Source organism: Loxodonta africana, chromosome 16 (assembly GCF_030014295.1).
Source record: "Loxodonta africana isolate mLoxAfr1 chromosome 16, mLoxAfr1.hap2, whole genome shotgun sequence".
NCBI lineage: Eukaryota > Metazoa > Chordata > Mammalia > Proboscidea > Elephantidae > Loxodonta > Loxodonta africana.
Genome location: NC_087357.1, coordinates 83,533,643 through 83,553,579, shown reverse-complemented (window position 1 = coordinate 83,553,579; position 19,937 = coordinate 83,533,643). Strand labels below are relative to the sequence as shown.

General features: G+C 39.4%; 1 protein-coding gene across 11 annotated transcripts in view; it reads left to right on the top strand.

The window, feature by feature from the left end:
• Window positions 1–19,937, top strand: part of WDFY4 (WDFY family member 4) — a 415,213-nt gene that overhangs the window by 259,800 nt on the left and 135,476 nt on the right. For all 11 annotated transcript variants that reach the window (XR_010318150.1, XM_064269860.1, XM_064269858.1 and 8 more), the window contains one exon: window positions 15,053–15,130. Coding sequence is in view for 10 of the 11 variants with exons in the window: in XM_064269860.1 (XP_064125930.1) it covers window positions 15,053–15,130 (78 nt within the window). In the remaining variant the exon portion in view is untranslated. The remainder of the gene's footprint in view (window positions 1–15,052; window positions 15,131–19,937) is intronic.

Genomic DNA, 19,937 nt, shown 5'->3' with positions numbered 1-19,937 from the left:
TGTGAATATACCATAATTTATTTATCCATTCATCCATTGTTGGGCACCTTGGTTCCTTCCATCTTTTTGCTATTGTAAACAATGCTGCAGTGAACATGGGTGTGCATATATCTGTTCATGTAAAGGCTCTTATTTCTCTAGGATATATTCCAAGGAGTGGGATTGCTGGATCATATGGTAGTTCTATTTCTAGCTTTTTAAGAAAGCACCAAATTGACTTCCAAAGTGGTTGTACCATTTTGCATTCCCACCAGCAGTGTATCAGTGTTCCAGTCCCTCCACAACCTCACCAACATTTATTATTTTGTGTTTTTTGGATTAATGCCAGCCTTTTTAGAGTGCGATGGAATCTCATTGTAGTTTTGATTTGCATTTCTCTAATGGCTAATGATCATGAGCCTTTCCTCATGTATCTGTTAGCTACCTGAATGTCTTCTTTAGTGAAGTGCCTGTTCATATCTTTTGCCCATTTTTTAGTTGGGTTGTCTTTTTGTTATTGAGTTTTTGCAGTATCATGTAGATTTTAGAGATCAGACGCTGACTGGGTTTGTCCTAGACAAAAACTTTTTCCCATTCTCTAGGTAATCTTTTTACTCTTTTGGGGAAGTCTTTGGATGAGCATAGGTGTTTGATTATCAGGAGCTCCCAGTCATTGAGTTTCTCTCTTGGTGTTTGTGGATTGTTAGTAATATTTTGTATACTGTTTATGCCATGTATTAAGGCTCCTAGAGTTGTCCCCATTTTTTTCATGATCTTTATCATTTTAGATTTTATATTTAGGTCTTTGATCCATTTGAGTTGGTTTTTGTGCAAGCTGTGAAGTATGGGTCTTGTTTCATTTTTCTGAAGATGGAAATCCAGTTATGCCAGCACCGCTTGTTAAAGAGACTGTCTTTTCCCCCATTTAATGGACTTTGGGCCTTTGTCAAATATCAGCTGCTCATACGTGGATGGATTTATGTCTGGAGCCTCAGTTCTGTTCCATTGGTCTATGTATCTGTTGTACCAGTACCAGGCTGTTTTGACTATTGTGGTGGTATAATATGCTCCAAAATCAGATAGTGTGAGGCCTCCCACTTTGTTCTTCTTTTTCAGTAATCCTTTACTTATCCAGGGCCTCTTTCCCTTCCATATGAAGTTGGTGATTTGTTTCTCCATCTCAGCAAAAAATGTCATTGGAATTTGGATCAGAATTGCATTGTTTGTATAGATCTCTTTTGGTAGAATAGACATTTTTACAATGTTAAGTCTTCCTATCCATGAGCAAGGTATGTTTTTCCACTCATGTAGGTCTGTTTTAGTTTCTTGCAGTAGTGTCCTGTAATTTTCTTTGTATGGGTCTTTTATGTCTCTGGTAGGATTTATTCCTAAGTATTTTATCTTCTCGGGGGCTACTGTAAATGGTATTGATTTGGTGATTTCCTCTTCAACGTTCTTTTGTTGGTGTAGAGGAATCCAACTGATTTTTGTATGTTTACCTTGTACCCTGATACTCAGCTGAACTCTTCTATTAGTTTCAGTAGTTTTCTTGAGGATTCTTTAGGGTTTTCTGTGTATAAGATCATGTCATCTGCAAATAGAGATACTTTTACTTCTTCCTTGCCAATCTGGATTCCCTTTATTTCTTTATCTACCCTAATTGCTTTGGCTAGGACCTCCAGCACAATGTTAAATAAGAGTGGTGATAAAGGGCATCCTTGTCTGGTCCCCGATCTCAAGGGAAAGCTTTCAGACTCTCTCCATTTAGGATGATGTTGGCTATTGGCTTTGTATAAATGCCCTTTATTGTGTTGAGGAATTTTCCTTCTATTCCTGTGTTGCTGAGAGTTTTTATCATGAATGGGTGTTGAATTTTGTCAAATACTTTCTCTGCATCAATTGATAAGATCATGTGGTTCTTGTGTTTTGTTTTATTTATATGATGGATTACATTAATTGTTTTTCTAATGTTGAACCATCCCTGCATACCTGGTATGAATCCCACTCGGTCATGGTGAATTATTTATTTGATGTGTTGTTGAATTCTATTGGCTGAATTTTGTTGAGGATTTTTGCATGTAAGTTCATGAGGTATATTGGTCTGTAATTTTCTTTTTTAGTGGTGTCTTTAAGTGTTTTTTTTTTTTTTTTTTACCTAGTTTTAGCATCAGGGATATGCTGGCTTCATAGAATGAGCTTGGGAGTATTCTATCCATTTCCATGCCCTGAAATACCTTTAGCAGTAGTGGTGTTAACTCTTCTTGGAAAGTTTGGTAGAATTCTCCAGTGAAGCCATCAGGGCCAGGGCTTTTGTTGTTGTTGCTTGGAGTTTTTAAATTACCTTTTAGATCACTTGTTATGGGTTTATTTAGTTGTTCTACCTCTGTTTAGGTAGGTATTGCGTTTGTAGAAATTCATCCATTTCTTCTAGGTACAATTTTTCGTAGCACTCTGATATGATTCTTTTAATTTCAGCTGGGTCTGTTGTGATATTGCCCATCTCATTTCTTATTTGGGTTATTTGCTTCCTCTCCTGTTTTTCTTTTGTCGGTTTGGCCAATGGCCTTGCTAATTTTTTCAAAGAACCAGCTTTTGTTTTTCCTAATTCTTTCAATTGTTTTTCTGTTCTCTATTTTTTTTATTTCATTTAATTCTGCTCTAATTTTTATTATATGCTGTCTTATGGTGCCTGAGGTTTTCTTTTATCACTCTGTTTATGTTTGTTCAAGTTGTAGGGATAATTCTTTGATTTTGGCCCTTTCTTCTTTTTGTATGTGTGCATTTATTGATATAAATTGACCTCTGAGCACTGCTTTAGCTGTGTCCCAAAGATTCTGATAGGAAGTGTTTTCATTCTCATTGGATTCTATGACTTTCTTTATTCCATCCTTAATGTCTTCTATTATCCAGTCATTTTTGAGCAGGGTATTGTTCAATTTCCAAGTGTTTGATTTCTTTTCCCTGCTTTTTCTGTTATTGATTTCTACTTTTATGGCCTTGTAGTCAGAGAAGATGCTTTGTAATATTTCAATGTTTTGGATTCTGCTAAGGCTTGCTTTATGACCTAATATGTGGCCTATTCTAGAGAATGTTCCATGTGCACTAGAAAAGAAAGTATACTTGGTTGCTGTTGGGTGGAATGTTCTGTATATGTCTGTGAGGTCAAACTGGTGGACTGGGGCATTTAGAGCAGTTTGTCTTTATATATTGTCTTTTCCTCTTATTCGTTGTTGATTTTGTTTCTGCCGAGTCTTTACTTTTTTTTCTTGTATTTTATTTTGATGAGTAGGATTGTTAGTCTCCTTTATGGTTACCTTAATATTTACCCATATTTTTCCAAGTTTAAATCTAACTTTTATTTCTTTATATTGCCTTGACTTCCTCTCCATATGGAAGATCTATTACTACATTTCTTAGTCCCTCTTTATTGTTTTAATGTTGTCTTCTTTTACATAATGACATTGCTGTTTTCCTGTTTTGAACATTTTTTTCTTATCTTGATTTATTTTTGTGATTTCCCGGTCTGGGTTGACATCTGGTTGCTCTGTCCTGTGTTCTAGTCTTGGGTTGATGTCTAAATATTATTGATTTTCTAACCAGAGAACTCCCTTTATCATTTCTTGTAGTTTTGGTTTTGCTTTTAAGAATTCCCTAAACTGTTTTTCTGGAAATGTCCTACTTTCACCTTCATATTTAAGAGATAGTTTTGCTGAATATATGATTCTTGGCTGGCAGTTTTTTCCTTCAATGCTTTATATAAGTCATCCCATTGCCTTCTTGCCTGCATAGTTTCTGCTGAGTAGTCCAAGCTTATTCTTATTGACTCTCATTTGTAGGTGACTCTTTTTTTCATTCTTATCTGCTCTTAAAATTCTCTATCTTTGGTTTTGGCAAGTTTGATTATAATATGTCTTGGTGACTTTCTTTTGAGATCTACTTTATGTGGAGTTCTATGAGCATCTTGGATAGATACCTTCTCATGTTTCATGATATCAGGGAATTTTTCTGCAAAAAATCTTCAACAATTCTCTCTGTATTTTCTGTTATCCATCCCTGTTCTGGTACTCCAGTTCCTTGTAGGATATTTCTCTTGGTAGAATCCAACATGATTCTTAGGGTTTCTTCATATTTTTAAATTCTTTTCCTGATTTTTCTTCGAATGTATTGATGCCAAATGTTTTAACTTCATTATCACTAATTCTGCCTTCCACTCGCTCAGTTCTGCTCCTCTGACTTTCTACTGAGTTGTCTAATTCTGTAATTTTATTGTTAATCTCCTGAATTTCTGATTGCTGTCTCTCTATGGATTCTTGCAGTTTATTAAATTTTTCATTATGTTCTTGAATAACCTTTTTCATTTCTTCAACTGCTTTATCTGTGTATTCTTTGGCTTGTTCTGTGATTTGCCTGATCTCCTTCCTGATGTCTTGAAGAGTTCTGTACATTAATCTTTTGTATTCTGCATCTGTTAATTCCAGGAAGACACCTTCATCCAGAAGATCCCTTGATTCTTTGTTTTGAGAGCTTGTTGATGTGATCATGGTCTGCTTGTGTATATGATTTGATATTGACTGTTGTCTCTGAGCCATCTATAAGTTATTGTATTAGTTTATTTTATGTTTGCTTACTGTATCCTAGCTTCTTGCTTTGTTTTGTTTTGATATGCCCGAATAGGGTGCTTGAGTGAGGTAGCTTGATGATTTTCACCTTTGAAGCTCTGACGCCCTGTCAGCAGATGGCTAGAGCTGTTATCAGGTATATGAGCCTAGGGGTTCATTCACTTTTCTTGCATGGGTTCAGCTCAGGTGTCCAGGTAGTTGGTCATCAAGTGTGTGGTACAGGCTGTGTCCTACAGTCTTGGAGGGCCAGAGGTGATTGGTGTAGGTACAGGTATCTGGTTGCAGCAGGGGGTCACACTGTGAACAAGGCAAGGGCTGAAAACTGTCCCCCGTGTGTCTGTGAAGAAAGTGCGTCCCTGTTCCCTAGAGCACCCAGGTGGGTGCATTCTGCCGACAGACCAGGGGTACCCAATGGTTTTGGTTGTAAGACTGGGAGATACCAGATCTCCTTGGACCCCTGTCATGGGTGGCTAGGTGATTTGATTGGAGCCACCAGTCTTTAGGCCCCTATTATGGGTAGGTGAGGACCCTGTTTAATAGGCAAAATGGTGTCAAACATTAAACACCCACCTATCCACTGCGTAGCTGAAATAGTTGCTGTCTGCAGACAAGGGCCTATTCTCCTGAAATAAGCCCACACAGACCCATGCAGGGGGAAAGGTATTCAAAGTCCACGGACTGTTTATGCCTGGACAGGAGCTGCTTCTGTTGTTAGCTCCCCAGTTTAGTGGCACTGGTAGATTATCTTTTCCCACAGTTGTGAATTTATTCCTTCTCCAAGGCCGAGAGAATGGCTCAGAGCACTCAGCAGGACCTGTCTCAGGCCCAGAGAAATTGACAGCCACTGAAGCCGGCCTGGGGGCTTGGGGTGAGGTAAAATATATGCAAAAAACTTAGCTTTTGCTGACAGCGCCATTCTTCTCTGGTTCCAGAGGTGTAAGTAGGCTCTGTGGCTGCCTGTTTCTCCCTGAGGAAACTGCGTTCAGAGCCACGCCTCGGTTGCTCCCAGGAATAGTGCCTGAGATTTCCTGGCAATTCAGATCTGGCAACTCCTTTCTGCTTTGGAACCATCTCTCTCTCCCTCTGCTGCTCAGTCCATTTTCTTACTTTGCCTTTGATATTCAGGGCTCATAGCTTGTCACAAATATAATCATTTCACTTGTTTTTTAAGGTCTTTGTTTTAAGAGGGATCACCGGAAGCATCTGACTACTCTGCTCTCTTGGCCCCGTCTTTCCGTAGTTCTTGAATTTAACTCTTTCACTAATTCCACCATTGCCACAATTCAGGGATGTGCGAACTTTCATTTGTGCTGTCTCACTTGTATCCCAAATGGTCCCCCAGCTTCCAATCTTGCCTTTATTCAATCCATCCTCCAAAGTGGAGCCAGAGTGAGCTCTCAAAAATGCTCAGCAGGGCCTATCTCAGGCCCAGGGAAATGTGACCATACTTAAAACCACTCATTGACTTTCCAACTGCTGCAGGATAAATTCCTCTCTAGCCTTCTATATTCTAGCCTATTGCCTTGGTCTTCATGCTTTATATTTAATTGTAGAAAGTTGTCTGAATGTATGCATGCTGGTTTCAAGTTGTATAACTTTTCTCACTGTCTTTTCACCTTTCTTTCCTTGATAAACTCTTACTTATCCTTCAAAATTAAGCTCAAGCAATGTCTCACCAGGGAACCTTCTCTGAACACTTGTTTCATGCCAAGATCCCTCTTCTGTGTTCTCATGGTGTTGTGTGCAAAGCTGTCTCAACATTGGCCATGCTAGGTCATTACTATCGATCCCTGCCATGAAAAACCAGATCTGGTGCCCGTCTTTATACTCCAGTGCCTGGAAAACAATAGGTGATTGGTAAATATTCTGTGAACTCAAAAACGAAGAGTAAATTTGAAGCCAGAAATGGATTATCTGAGCAAATATATAAAGAACCCTAGGCTGCAGTTTTTGTAGACAGTATATTCATTTAAAGAGTTAAAATTGTTTATAACTAAATTCATACAATATTTTCTATAACTCTTAATTTTGAAGAAATCATCAAGGTCAGTTTTTCCAACTGCTAGTATCCATGCCCCATAGTCCAATGTCTTGTATCCAAATAGTCTCTTGACTTTCCCTGACACTTTGTAATTTACTGTTATTTTCATTCTACTATCTCATCCTTGTTTCACAACATCTCTGCAGAATAGACAAAACAGGTACTATTAACCTTATTTCATAGGTGGTAAAGCAAATTTCAGGACAACTAAAAATAAATTTGCCCATGTAATGTGGCCAGTAGGGACCCAAGACCAAGGTTTCTGGACTTCTATGCTTTCTACCTCTCACACTCTCATTTTTGCAATACTCAGAACAACGTGCAAGTCCAAATATTTTTTATATATATGCCTCCCTGAAAGTCTTTACCCTGGTCCCAGTTACACCTCCTGGGGCCATTCTAACAAGCACCATCCATCTTAGACAGGATGGCATATTTTCTATTTGAAGGGAATGTCTTTGTGTCCAAATGTCCCCCAAGAGTTCTCTTGCTGCATGTCTCCAAGGCATCATATTAGAAAGAAGTCTGGGCTTTTTCCTTAGATGTAGAATTAGTCAATTTTGTCAGCATTTTATGTCATTTGCCATGGTTGTGATAGTTGCTTTACTTATAAAGGCATATAAACAAAGTAGCAGCAATATAAAAGAAAATGTTGCAAAGGCAAAAAGAAAGAAAGAAATCACCCTATTCCCACCACTCCAAATCAGTAACTGGGTTATTATTATTATGTTGTTTCATTTTAACATTTTGAGTCTTTGTCAATAAATACTTTAAAAATTTTGTTGAAGTATAATATACATGGAAAAAAGTGATCAAATCAGAAATTTATAGATTGGAGAATTTCAACAAAGTAAATTTGTGACCACCACCAGATCAAAACATACATTAATGACATCCTAGAAGCATCCCAGCCCACACCCTGTTGCAGTCATTAACCCCCTTCTCACCCAAGATAGCCCATTTTCCTGGTGTTGAAGGCCATAGTTTTTCACATTTTAAATTTTATGTGAATGAAATAACATAGCGTACACTCTTCTTGGTCTGGCCTATTTCTCTCCGAATCGCGTGTGTAAGGTGTGTCCATGTCAGTGCGTGAAGCTATGGTTCACTCATTTTCACAGGAGTGGAGCAGCTGCTCTCAAATGTTTCAGTTTTAGGACCTCTTTACATCTTAAAAATTACTGAGGATGCCCAAAAAGGTTTTGTTTATGTGGACTATATCTGTTGACATTTATCATGTTAGAAACTGAAACTGAGAATTTTAAAATGCATGTGTTAATTTATTAAGAGGTAATAAACACATTACATGTAAACACGAATAGCATATTTAATGAAAAACAACTACATTTTCTATACAAAATTCTGAATTTTATATTTTTATTTAAATCTAAATTTAACTAAAACAAAAGCAAATTGTGAGAAGAGTGGCATGGTTTTATATTTTTAAAAATGTCTTTAATATCTTGTTTAATAGAAGACAACCGTATTGTGCTGTCTACTTCTTTATTCAGCCTGTTGTAATCTGTTGTTTTGGTTGAAAGATGAAGAAATCTGGCCTACTACAGATGTGTAATTAGAAAAGGAAGAAGTGTTTCAGCAGCCTTTTTAGAAAATTAGAGATACTCTTCTTTGATACCACACCAAAACTCTACAGGTAGCAGATTCTTAAAAGTTAACTTGAATCACTTATCAGTGAAACTTTTGTATTATATTACATTAAAATTATTAATCTATGTTGAACTTTGAATGGATATCTTAACCCACATATGATTTTGTAACATCATGCATGGGTCATTTAGAAATTTTTGTTTCCCAGAATTTTATGAATCTCCCAAATTTGATACATTTTATTATGTAATAAAAAAATTATGTTCATATCACGACTGATGTTATCAGAAAAACCTTTAGCTAGTGGCAAGTTGTTAAGCTCATAGAAGGAGATACGAGTTCTCCAAAATTGCAAATTTTATCATTGGCAACAAATACTGTCCAATTGCTTTCTTTGAGATGACGGGTTGACGTTATTTGTTTTGAAGAAAATATCCGCCAAGTATTCAAGTCTACTTTTTTCAGTGACATAAACGAGTACTATACACATGGACTGCCAAATACATAGGAAACAAATCGACTACATGTGTGGAAAGAGACAATGGAGAAGCTGTATTCAAAGTAGAGTCAACCTTAATGATACAGGTGGAGTCAAGCTTTTGGGACCTTCAGTTGCTGATGTGGCAGAGTCAAAATGAGAAGGGAGAGCTGCAAACATCCATTAATAATAGGAATGTGGAATGTATGAAGTATGAATTTAGGAAAATTGAAAATAATCAGAAATGAGATGGAACACAAACATCGATATCCTAGGTATTAGTGAGCTGAAATAGACTGGTATTGGCCATTTTGAATCAAACAATCACATTGTCTCCTATGTGGGGAATGACAAATTGAAGAGGAATGGTGTCGTGTTCTTCGTCAAAAAGAACATTTCAAGATCTATCTTGAAGTACAGCACTGTCAGTGAGAGGATAATATCCATACCTACAAGGAAGACCAGTTAATATGACTATTATTCAAATTTACCCACCAAACACTAAGGCCAAAAATGAAGAAATTGAAGATTTTTACCAACTTCTGGAATCTGAAATTGATTAAACATGAAATCAAGATGCGTTGATAATTACTGGCAATTGGAATGCAAAAGTTGGAAACAGAAGTATTGGTAGTTGGAAAATATGGCCTCTGTGACAGAAACAGTTCTGGAGATCGTATGATAGAATTTTGCAAGACCAATGACTTCTTCACTGCAAATACTTTTTTTCAGCAACCTAAATGGCAACTATACATGTGGACCTCACCGGATGGAAAACACAGGAATCAAATCAACTACATCTGTGGAAAGAGATGATGGAAAAGCTCAATATCATCAGTCGGAACAAGGCCAGGGGCCGACTGTAGATCAGACCATCAATAGCTCATATGCAAGTTGAAGTTGAAGTTGAAGAAGATTAGAATAAGTCCACCAGAGCCAAAGCACTACCATGAGTGTATCTCGCCTGAATTTAGAGACCATCTCAAGAATAGATTCGATGCATTGAACACTAGTGACCAAAGACCAGATGAATTGTGCAATGACATCAAGGACATCATACGTGAAGAAAGCAAGAGGTCATTAAAAAGACAGGAAATTAAAAAAAAAAAAAAGACCAAAATGGATGTCAGAAGAGACTCTGAAAGTTGTAAAAGTGAGTAGCTAAAGTGAAAGGAAGAAATGAAGTAAAAAGAGCTGAACACAAGATCTCAAAGGGCAGCTCGAGAAGGCAAAGTTTTATAATGAAATATGCAAAGATATGGAGTCAGATAACCAAAAGAGAAGAATACACTCAGCATTTTTCAAGCTGAAAGAACTGAAGAAAAAATTCAAGCCTCGAGTTGCAACATTGAAAAGTTTTACAGGGAAAATACTGAACAACACAGGAAGCACCAAAAGAAGATGGAAGGAATATATAGTCACTGTACCAAAAAGAATTTTGTTGACATTCAGCCATTTCAGGAGGTAGCATATGATCAAGAACCAATGGTATTGAAGGAAGAAGTACAAGATGAACTGAAAGCATTGAATAAAAACAAGGCTGCAGGAATTGGTGAAATACCAACTGAGATGTTTCAACAAATGAATGCAGTGCTGGAAGTGCTCACTGGTCTATGCCAAGAAATTTGAAAGACAGCTACCTGGCCAACTGACTGGAAGAGATCCATATTGGTACCTATTCCAGAAAGGTAATCCAACTGAATGAAAAAAATTATTGAATAATAGCATTAATATCACGTGGAACTAAAATTTTGCTGAAGGTCTTCAAAAGTGGTTGCAGCAGTAGTACATTGACAGAAAACTGCCAGAAATTCAAGCTAGATTCAGAAGAGGATGTGGAACAAGGGGTATCATCGCTGATGTCAGATGGATCCTGGCTGAAAGTAGAGAATACCAGAAGGATATTTACTTGTGTTTTCTTGACTACGCAAAGACATTCAACTGTGTGGATGATAATAAATTATGGAGGGCATTGCAAAAGACTTAATTGTGCTCATGAGGAACCTGTACTTAGACCAAGAGGCAGTCGTTTGAATAGAAAAAAGGGATAGTGTGTGGTTTAAAGTCAGGAAAGGTGTGCGTCAGGGTTGTATCTTGATCATACTTACTCAATCTGTATCCTGAGCAAATAATCCTGGAAGCTGGACTGTATGAAGAAGAATGCAGCATCAGGATTGGAGGAAGACTCATTAACAACCTGTGATGTGCAGGTGACACAGCCTTCCTTGCAGAACCTGAAGAAGACTTGAAGCACTTACTGATGAAGATCAAAGACTACAGCCTTCAGTACCGATTATACCTCGACATAAAGAAAACAAAAATTCTCACAACTGTACTGTCAGGGATTGAATTGTGTCCCTCCAAAATATGTGTCAGCTTGGTTAGGCCATGATTCCCAGTATTGTGTGGTTGTCCTCCATTTTGTGATTTTTCAGTGTTATAAATCATAATTTCTGCCTGTGGTTAAAGAGGATTAGGGTGGGATGTAACACCTTTACTCAGGTCACATCCCTGATCCAATGTACAGGAAGTTTCCCTGGGGTGTGGCCTGTACCACCTTTTCTTTTATCATACAAGAGATAAAACAAAAGGGAAGGAAGAAGAGAGCTGGGGACCTCATACCACCAAGAAAGCAGTGCGGCAAGAAGAGTGTGTCCTTTGGACCCGGGCTTCCTGAGCAGAGAAGCTCCTAGTCTAGGGAAAGATTGATGATAAGAACCTTCCTCTAGAGCTGACAGAGAAAGCCTTCCCCTGGAGCTGAAACCTTGAATTTGGACTTCTAGCCTACTGGACTGTGGAGAATACAAATCTGTTTGTTAAGGCTATCCAGTTGTGGTATTTCTGTTATAGCAGCACTAGATGACTAAGACATGGACCAATAAGCAACATCATGATAAACAGAGAAAAATTGTCAAGGATTTCATTTTACTTGGATCCACAGTCAACACCCATGCAATCTGTAGTCAAGAAATCAAATGAATGAAGAAAACTAAAGATAAAGGGGAAAGATTAGTCCAAAGGACTAATGGACCACATCTACCATGGCCCACACCGTATTGAGTACAGTACAATAGATGGTGCCCGGCTACCACCACTGACTGTTCTGACAGGGATCACAATAGAGGGTCCTGGTCAGAGCCAGAGAAAAATTTAGAACAAAATTCTAACTCAAAAAGAGAGACCAGACTTGCTGGCCTGACAGAGGCTGGAGAAACCCTGCTGGTATGGCCCCGGACATGCTTTCAGCTCAGTAATGAGGTCACTCCTGAGGTTCACCCTTCAGCCAAAGATTGGACAGGCCCATAAAAAGTCCAGACTAAAGGAGCACACCAGCCCAGGGGCAAGGACTAGAAGGCAGGAGGGAACAGGAAAGCTGGTAATAGGGAACCGAAGTTGAAAAAGGAGAGTGTTGACATGTCATGGGGTTGTTAAACAGTATCAGAAATCAATATATGTACTAACTGTTTAACAAGAAACTAGTTTGTTCTGTAAACATTCATCTAAAGTACAATTTAAAAAAAGGCAATAAGAAAAAAAAAGCAAACAACACATTGCACTGGGCAAATCTTCTGCAAAAGACCCCTTTCTTGTTAAAAAGCAAAAATGTCACTTTAAGGATTAAGGTGCGCCTGACCCAAGCCACGGTGTTTTCAATTGGCTCATATGCAGGTGAAAACTGGACAACGAATAGGAAGACCGAAGAACTGATGCCTTTGAATTATAGCGTTGGCGAAGAATACTGAATGTACCACGAACTGCCAGAAGAACAAACAAATCTGTGTTGGATGAAGTAAAGCCAGAATGTTCATTAGAAGCAAGGATGGCAAGACTTCGTCTCACATACTTGGACATGTTATCAGGAAGGACCAGCACCTAGAGAAGGATGTCATGCTTGGTAAAGTAGAAGGTCAATGAAAAAGAGGAAGACCTTCAAAGAAATGGATTGACACAGTGGCTGCAACAGTAGGCTCAAGCATAACAACGATTGTGAGGATGCCGTAGGACCAGGCAGTATTTGGTTCTGTTGTACATACGGTCGCTCTGAGTCGTAATCAACTCATCGACACCTAACAACAACAACAGTGTAAATTAGCCCCTTTACCAAATTGCAATTAAAGAAACTTAGAATATTTTATTCACCCCTTCCATATTTTGTTATTTTAATTTCTCACGTAATACAAAGTCCATAAGATATTGCTATTATTATTGATGTTGTTTTTTAACAGTCAAAAACAACAAGAACAACAATAATAATTAGTATGTATTTAAAAAAAAATTTTTTTTTTTTTTTTTTTAAATAGTTTGTAGTGGTTAAGAGCTATGGCTGCTAACCAAAAGGTCGGCAGTTGGAATCCATCAGGAGCTCCTTGGAAACTGTACGGGGGTCGCTATGACTCAGAATTGACTCGACAGCAATTTTTTTTTAATTCATTTAGATTTCTCCACATATTTACACTTTACATTGCTTTTTATTTATTCAAAATATAGAATCATTTTCACTCTGCCTACTGTTTTGTTTAGTGAAGTTCTGTTGGTGATTCATCCTCTCAGTGTTGTTGACTTGAAAATGCTTAATTTTGTCATTATTTTTGAAGGGTATTTTCACTGAGTAGAGAATTTGACATTGGCAGTTATTTTCTTTCAGCACTTGGAAGGTATTTCATTGTCTTTTGGCTTCTACTGTTTCTTGAGAGGTCAGCTGTCATCTTTATTCTTGCTTTTTTAAAGGTAAACCTACCTTTTTCTGTGTTTTTGAAGATCTTTGTCTTTTATTTTTACAGTTTTTCTGTGATGAACTTATTTGTGGCTTTCTGTTTAGGGTTTGTAGGGCTGCTTAAATCTGTGACTTGATGTCTTTCATTTATTTGGGAAAATTCTCAGCCTTTGACTTTTCATATATTACTTCTGCCTCTTTCTTTCTATCCTTTCCTTTTGGGATTCCAATTCTATGTATGCTATACCTTTTCTCCATACCCCATATGCCTCTCTCTTTTTTAATATTTTTCATACTTTTATCTCATCATATGTTTGCAAGGGTATTTCTTCAAGTTCACTCATCTTCTGTTCAATTGTGCCTAATCTGCTGTTGAACTCGCCTATGGAATTTTTAATTTCAGTTAATTCATTTTTCAGATTTAAGATTTTTATATGATTATTTTTCAAAGATTTCAGGTCTCTGGAGAAATTCTACATGTACTTTCTGGCGCCTATTCCCTCCATTATTTTAAGGTTCATGTCTAATATCTCTGTACAAATGAATGTTTTTATTGTCTATTTTTCTATTGGTCTTTTTTTTTTTTTTTAATTGGTAATATCTGGTAATTTCTGCTTGACTGCTGAACATTCTGTATGAAAATTCTAGACTAGAGGCTACAAGTGATCTCATCTTTCTCCAGGGAGAAGTTTCTTTGCCTTCTGATGTATGGAGTAGGGATCACCTTAATGCAGTCATGGGTTGAGCTAATTGGAGACTGGATTTCGTTTTTGTAAGACCCGGCCTATTCCCAGTCTGCCTTTATCCCTATCTTCATAGATTTTACTTAGAACCCTCCTTCTGTTGCTTTTTTACAAACTGAGACTCCTGGAAACTTTGCATAGCTTCTCAGCCTCATACTGCTTTTGAATCAGTAGTAGTAAAGAAGAACATCAAGGCAGGAAGTTTGGCTTACTTCTTTGTATTGCCCTATTTCTGAGATCTTGGCCCCTAATGCTCTGGACGCTTTGGTAGTTCTGAACTTCAGTTTCTATCTCCTCAGCAGCCTGAGACTGCCTAACGCTCTGGTAAGCTTCTCTGCCTTTTAGACTCCACTTTCCACCCAGCTTCTCAGCCTGTCGTGCTGTTTTCAAATTTGAAAATATTTCAAGGGTAAAAGGCATGAAATATTTTGGCACACCTCAGAAAGTTTCCTTTCTCTCCAGAATCTTGGCTCCTTAAGTTTTATTTGTCTTGGTACTTCTCAGCTTTCTTAAAGAGTAGAATTGCCCCCATAGGATTTTGAAGGAGCAGCTGGTGAATTTGAACTGTTGACTTAAAGCAGGTTACTCACATCTAAATTTTCTAGTTGTTCTTGGCAGGAATGTTGATTTGTTATAAGCTAGCTCATCATAGCCGGAAATGGAAGTAATCTATGAACATGTATGTGAGAGTGTGCATATGTGAGCACATTATCATAGTTGAAGTCCTTAGTTATTGGTTGTCATTGATTTGACTGACAAATCATGTAACCATTATTCCCCTCCCCGCCCCAGAAATTTATAAGAGTAGAGAACTTCTTACCTAGAATCACACTAGTAATTAAGCCATGACTTGTTTTCTTTTTTCTCCAGGGTTTTGTGTCATGTATAGAGAGCTATAGAAGGAAAGGACAGGAGCTATATGCATCTTTATACAAAGATCATGTGCAGGTAAGAAACAAAACGTTTTCTTTCTTTTCACAGTAGACTGGAATCCACCTTGTACCTGAACTAAAGGCCCAAAAGGGCCTTTGTCTGAGTTCTAGATTATCGAAACCAACAATTCACCTTGAATATATACTAAAGAACCAGACTGGCCTTTGGTCTCAGTTCTAGATTGCCTAAGCCAGCAATAGTTCATCAGTGATTCAGGCCTACCTGCATGACTTGTGCAGTGGGATTTGGGTTCACATGGTCAGGAGCGAGGAGATAAGCAGCTTGTTCTCTCAGTCATCTCTTCATTCATCCACTCAGTAAGTAGATATTGATTCCCAGGAAACCTCAGACCCTGGGCTGGCACACAATTATAAACACAACAGAGGTGGGTCTTGCTCCCAAAAAGCTTCCCTGGGGAGGAGAGATATACATTAAAGGACCTCATGACTCAGTAGACAGTCATAACCTGTGGTGAGCACTAGACAGGGAAAATACAGGAAATAATGAGAGATTATAATGGATAGTGACTTAACTTGAGGTGTCAGAGGCCCTCTCTGGAAAGCGACCATAAAATCAGATCAGAAGGAGGAAGAATATGGGACAAGATAGTTGGGAGAGGAGTGTTTTCGGCTCAGGGACAAGCATGTATGAAGGTGCAGTGGCAGGAGAGAGCCAGATGTCATCAACTAACTGGAAGAAGAACAGTGGCACTAGAACATGGTGGGCTGGGAATGACAGTGGCACAGATGGGGCAGGGGACAGAGCAGACAGTGCATGAGACCGTGTTGGGTTTTGTGCACCTACCCCAAGTGCAATTGTTGCCACTGATACGGACAGGCTTAGAGATTTAGAATACCGCTGTCGATGTGATTTGTGCAGGGTCTAGGAAAAGAGCATCTTCCTTCATGCAAGTCTGTGCCTATTTGAATCCCTTTCTATGACTATGGCCTGAGTCTCAGTGTCCCCATCTCTAAAATGGGATAATACTCCTAACTGCAAAGATTAAAGAGCGAGTATACAGGACCCAGTGACTGGCTGAGAATAGATGCCCCAAATGTGGTTATGGCATGGATAAAAGGTTCATTTTTAGTTAGTGTTAATTGTTGTTAGCAAAAACAAACAAGTGATCCCTAATAACAGAATACAGCACACAGCATGAAAACTTTAATAATTACGTTGTCTACTGAGCAATTTCTGAGTACCAAATCCTGTGTTAGGTATTAAAAATGCAGACTTTATAGTGAATACAGAAATAGCCACAAAGCAAGGTAATGAGGCCCATACTAGGATGTTCTACTTTGAGGACAAGAGCAATGGGGTGTAAGAAACCATTGTGTGTGCCTAGGGTGGGGTAAGGGTCAAGAAATGATGGAATGGGGGTGCCAGGAACAAAATAGGCACTGATCAACATCAGCCAAGTGATGTGTTTGAATCCCTTCCATATAAGCTCAGTTGGGTGTCCACAACATGCCCCTGGGAATAAAAAATGTGTGCCTGCCCCTCAGAAGTAGTCTGGCAGCACAGCCTCCCAGGCGGTCATAGGAGTAACGAGAGGAACAGTGTTCAGCAGGAGAGGCAGGTGGTGGGAAGAGGTTAGGGGTCAGCAGGTGTGTCTGGTTTCTCCAGACCCTCTTCTTGCAGAAGGGCTTCGTGGGGGATACCTCCCTCACCCCCAGCCTTGCTGACTGCCTTGCACAGCTGGGTGGGTGCCTCGCTGGCTTTTTGGGATGTTGTCCATGCCCATTAGAGGGACGCTTGTACATCAGTGACGCATCACCTGTGTTTCCTGTTTTCATTCAGGACTAGCGATGTGGCTGATAAATTCAGTTGCCATCAGGGTAAAAACAGGATGAACTGTATATGACTGCATCCTTTATTTATGGACATCTTCGGCATACTTGTTGCATTTTGAGGCAGATGGTATTGTTTATCTAAACTTCCAAATCACTACCTACTCAAGAGGGTGGCTATTTCTGTCTGGTTGGAAGAACCTGTACAGTCTTGTCATGATGAGGAGAGACGTGCTCTCTGGTTTTCCTGGGGGTTTCTGCTGACATTCACAACACGGCAGGTTCATATGGTAGGAGGACTGGGGAAAGGGCCAAATTGCACTGAGGCTCCAAGCCCAAAAGAAAGGAACGCTGATGTCCAGGAGCCTCTCCTGGGACCTTAATCTCGTCAGTGCCCCTCTCTTTGGCAGGACCACATTGGGTGCACCTGGTAAGAAGCACTCCTTGAACTACATGGGGACTCACTGGGGTTTAGGGAGTACTTGAGGTAGCCATGCAGAATGTAACTGTTTATTGAGGTATTTTCCAAGAAAATCAGCATTTTGAGGCTAAGCCACAAGATACTCTCCTAGTGTTTAAATATTTAAGATGGATTGCTCTGATGTTTAAGAGATTGCAGAAGCAATTACTGTCTGTCAGGAGATGATAGGATCTGATTGCCCTTATTCCCATGCGGGCCCCACTCTACCTCCAGGAAAGACAAGCCTAAACTCTGGACTGAACTCAGGCTTGTGGAACCTGCCACGTTCTTCAGGCAGTGCGTCTTACTGGGTGCACCCAATATGGTTCTGCCAAAGAGGGTCAATGATGAGATTGAGGGTCCAGCCCACAGAGTGATAGATACAGTCCACATAAGAGTTCTCTAACCTGAGACCTCACCCCACCATCGGAGGTTGCAGGAACCCACAGCCTGAAAGATAATGTTACTCAGGGTCCTGGAAGTTAACCCAAGCACCCTTCTATACCAAGAACCTGAAAGATATCATTACTCAGGGTCCTGGAAGTTAACCCAAGCATCCTTCTATACCAAAAGCCTGAAAGATATCATTACTCAGGGTCCTGGAAGTTAACCCAAGCACCCTTCTATACCAAGAGCCTGAAAGATATTGCTCAGGGTCCTGGAAGTTAACCCAAGCATCATTTTATACCAAGAAGTATCAACAGCAAGTGGTGCTGCTCTGATATTTGGTTTTCTAAATTGCTCCTTACCCCAGAAGCACCGATAAAAACAGTTGCCTTTACTCTGGCCCTGCCTACATTCCCCCACCCACCCCTGTGCCTTGTCCAAGTTATATTCTTTCTCTTCTGTTTGGCCCAGCTGTTCTAGCTCTGCTCCGTCACCTACCTAGGCCATCCTATTCTCATAGCAAGACCTCAGCAGTATTCACAACAGATATGCTTCATCCTGCCTGTGCTGTTTTTGTTTGTTTGTTTTAAATAAAGTCTTTACTCGTTTGAAGCTCTTTGCAAGAGGCCTGCCACCCCACGCGTGGTCTTTCTTTTAGTATGTGTGGGACCACTGTCTTGTCTCACGCTCTTCTGGGCTCTCTAGGGTCTGACTGGCTGGTTCCTGCTCAGTCTCCGCATATTCATTAGGTATCCATCAGAGCTCCTTCAGATGCAAGTATTAGAAACTCAACTCAAGTTGGCTTAGGCAACCCATGCAATGTTTGGATTTGTGTTACTGGAAAATTCAGGGGAAGAGCAGGCTTCAGGCAAAGCTGGATCGGGGTATTCAAAGTCCACTCTAAGGAATCTCTGTCTTTCTATCTCTGTATCTGTCTTTCTTTTTTTCGTCTCTCTCACACACACAGACACACGTAAACATACATGTGTGTACCTATAAGATTACTAATGAGTTTGAGGCATAAGGGCATATGGATGAGAAAGAAGTGAGTCTGAAATAAACCCATGCTTTGTTCACCAAACTGTACATCCTGGCATGAAGACAAGCTCATGCACAGCACAGGCAACCATTTTCAAATTTGCACAAAGACATTGTTGTCTTGTTACCAGGCTGATGTCTGTAGGGTAGGATCTGCCTCAGGACAGGGGAGAGGACCTCTCCTGATTCACACACAGGAGCCATGTGGGCTGGAGCTGGGGGCCCTGAGTGTACATGTGCTTGTCCAGTGCTCTGCTCTGTTTCCATGAGTTCATAAAGCAATAATAAGCCCCCAGGAAAGGAATCCAGCACATAGGACCAAGTGAAGGCTGTGAAATCAGACAGACTCAGTTTAGTTCTCATTTTGGCCACCTCTTCCTCCTTGGGCAAGTCACTTCTCTCGAAGACTTAGCTTCTTCATAGGGAGAGTGGTGCCACTGACTAGATTAAATGAAATAAAGAAGGTGAAGTGCTCAGCCTAAAGTGTGGTGAAGTGTTTCTTTTTATTTATATTAAATTTACGAGACTCATGCTTCTTGGCATTAGTACTGTCACTTTCCAGTTTTCTGAAAAATTAAAATTTAGAAAAAATACCACCTAATCATCAAATAATTGCAAAAATTTACCCCACAGAAAAAGGCACCTCTACTGTCTAAGCTGACTTGAAATGTTTCCGTGACAGGTGATGTACAGAACTTTAGGGTGGCATACAAAAGCAGTTTGAGGGATGTCTGTGTATATTATATAAAATTTTGCATTTTACTTGAATGGAAGGTGTAACAGTCAAGGACACATATACAAACTCTGAAGGTTTCGTAAATATTATAAACAAATATAAACCAGTTGCCATCAAGTCTCCTTCAGCCCATGGCAAGCCCATATGTGCCAAGTAGAACTGTGCTCCACAGGGTCTTCAGTGGCTAATTTTTTGGAAGTAGATCAGCAGGCCTTTCTTCTGAGGCACCTCCGGGTGGACTCAAACCATCAACCTTCCATTAGCAACCGAGCCCATTAACCATTTACATCACCCAGGGACTCCTCATAGTTATCAGGTGGAGTTATTTTCATCAATTTGAATGTTTCGCTTTGGTGAACATTCTAGACTCCTTGAACATTCTAGAATAATATATTAAGATTGGAAAGGCCC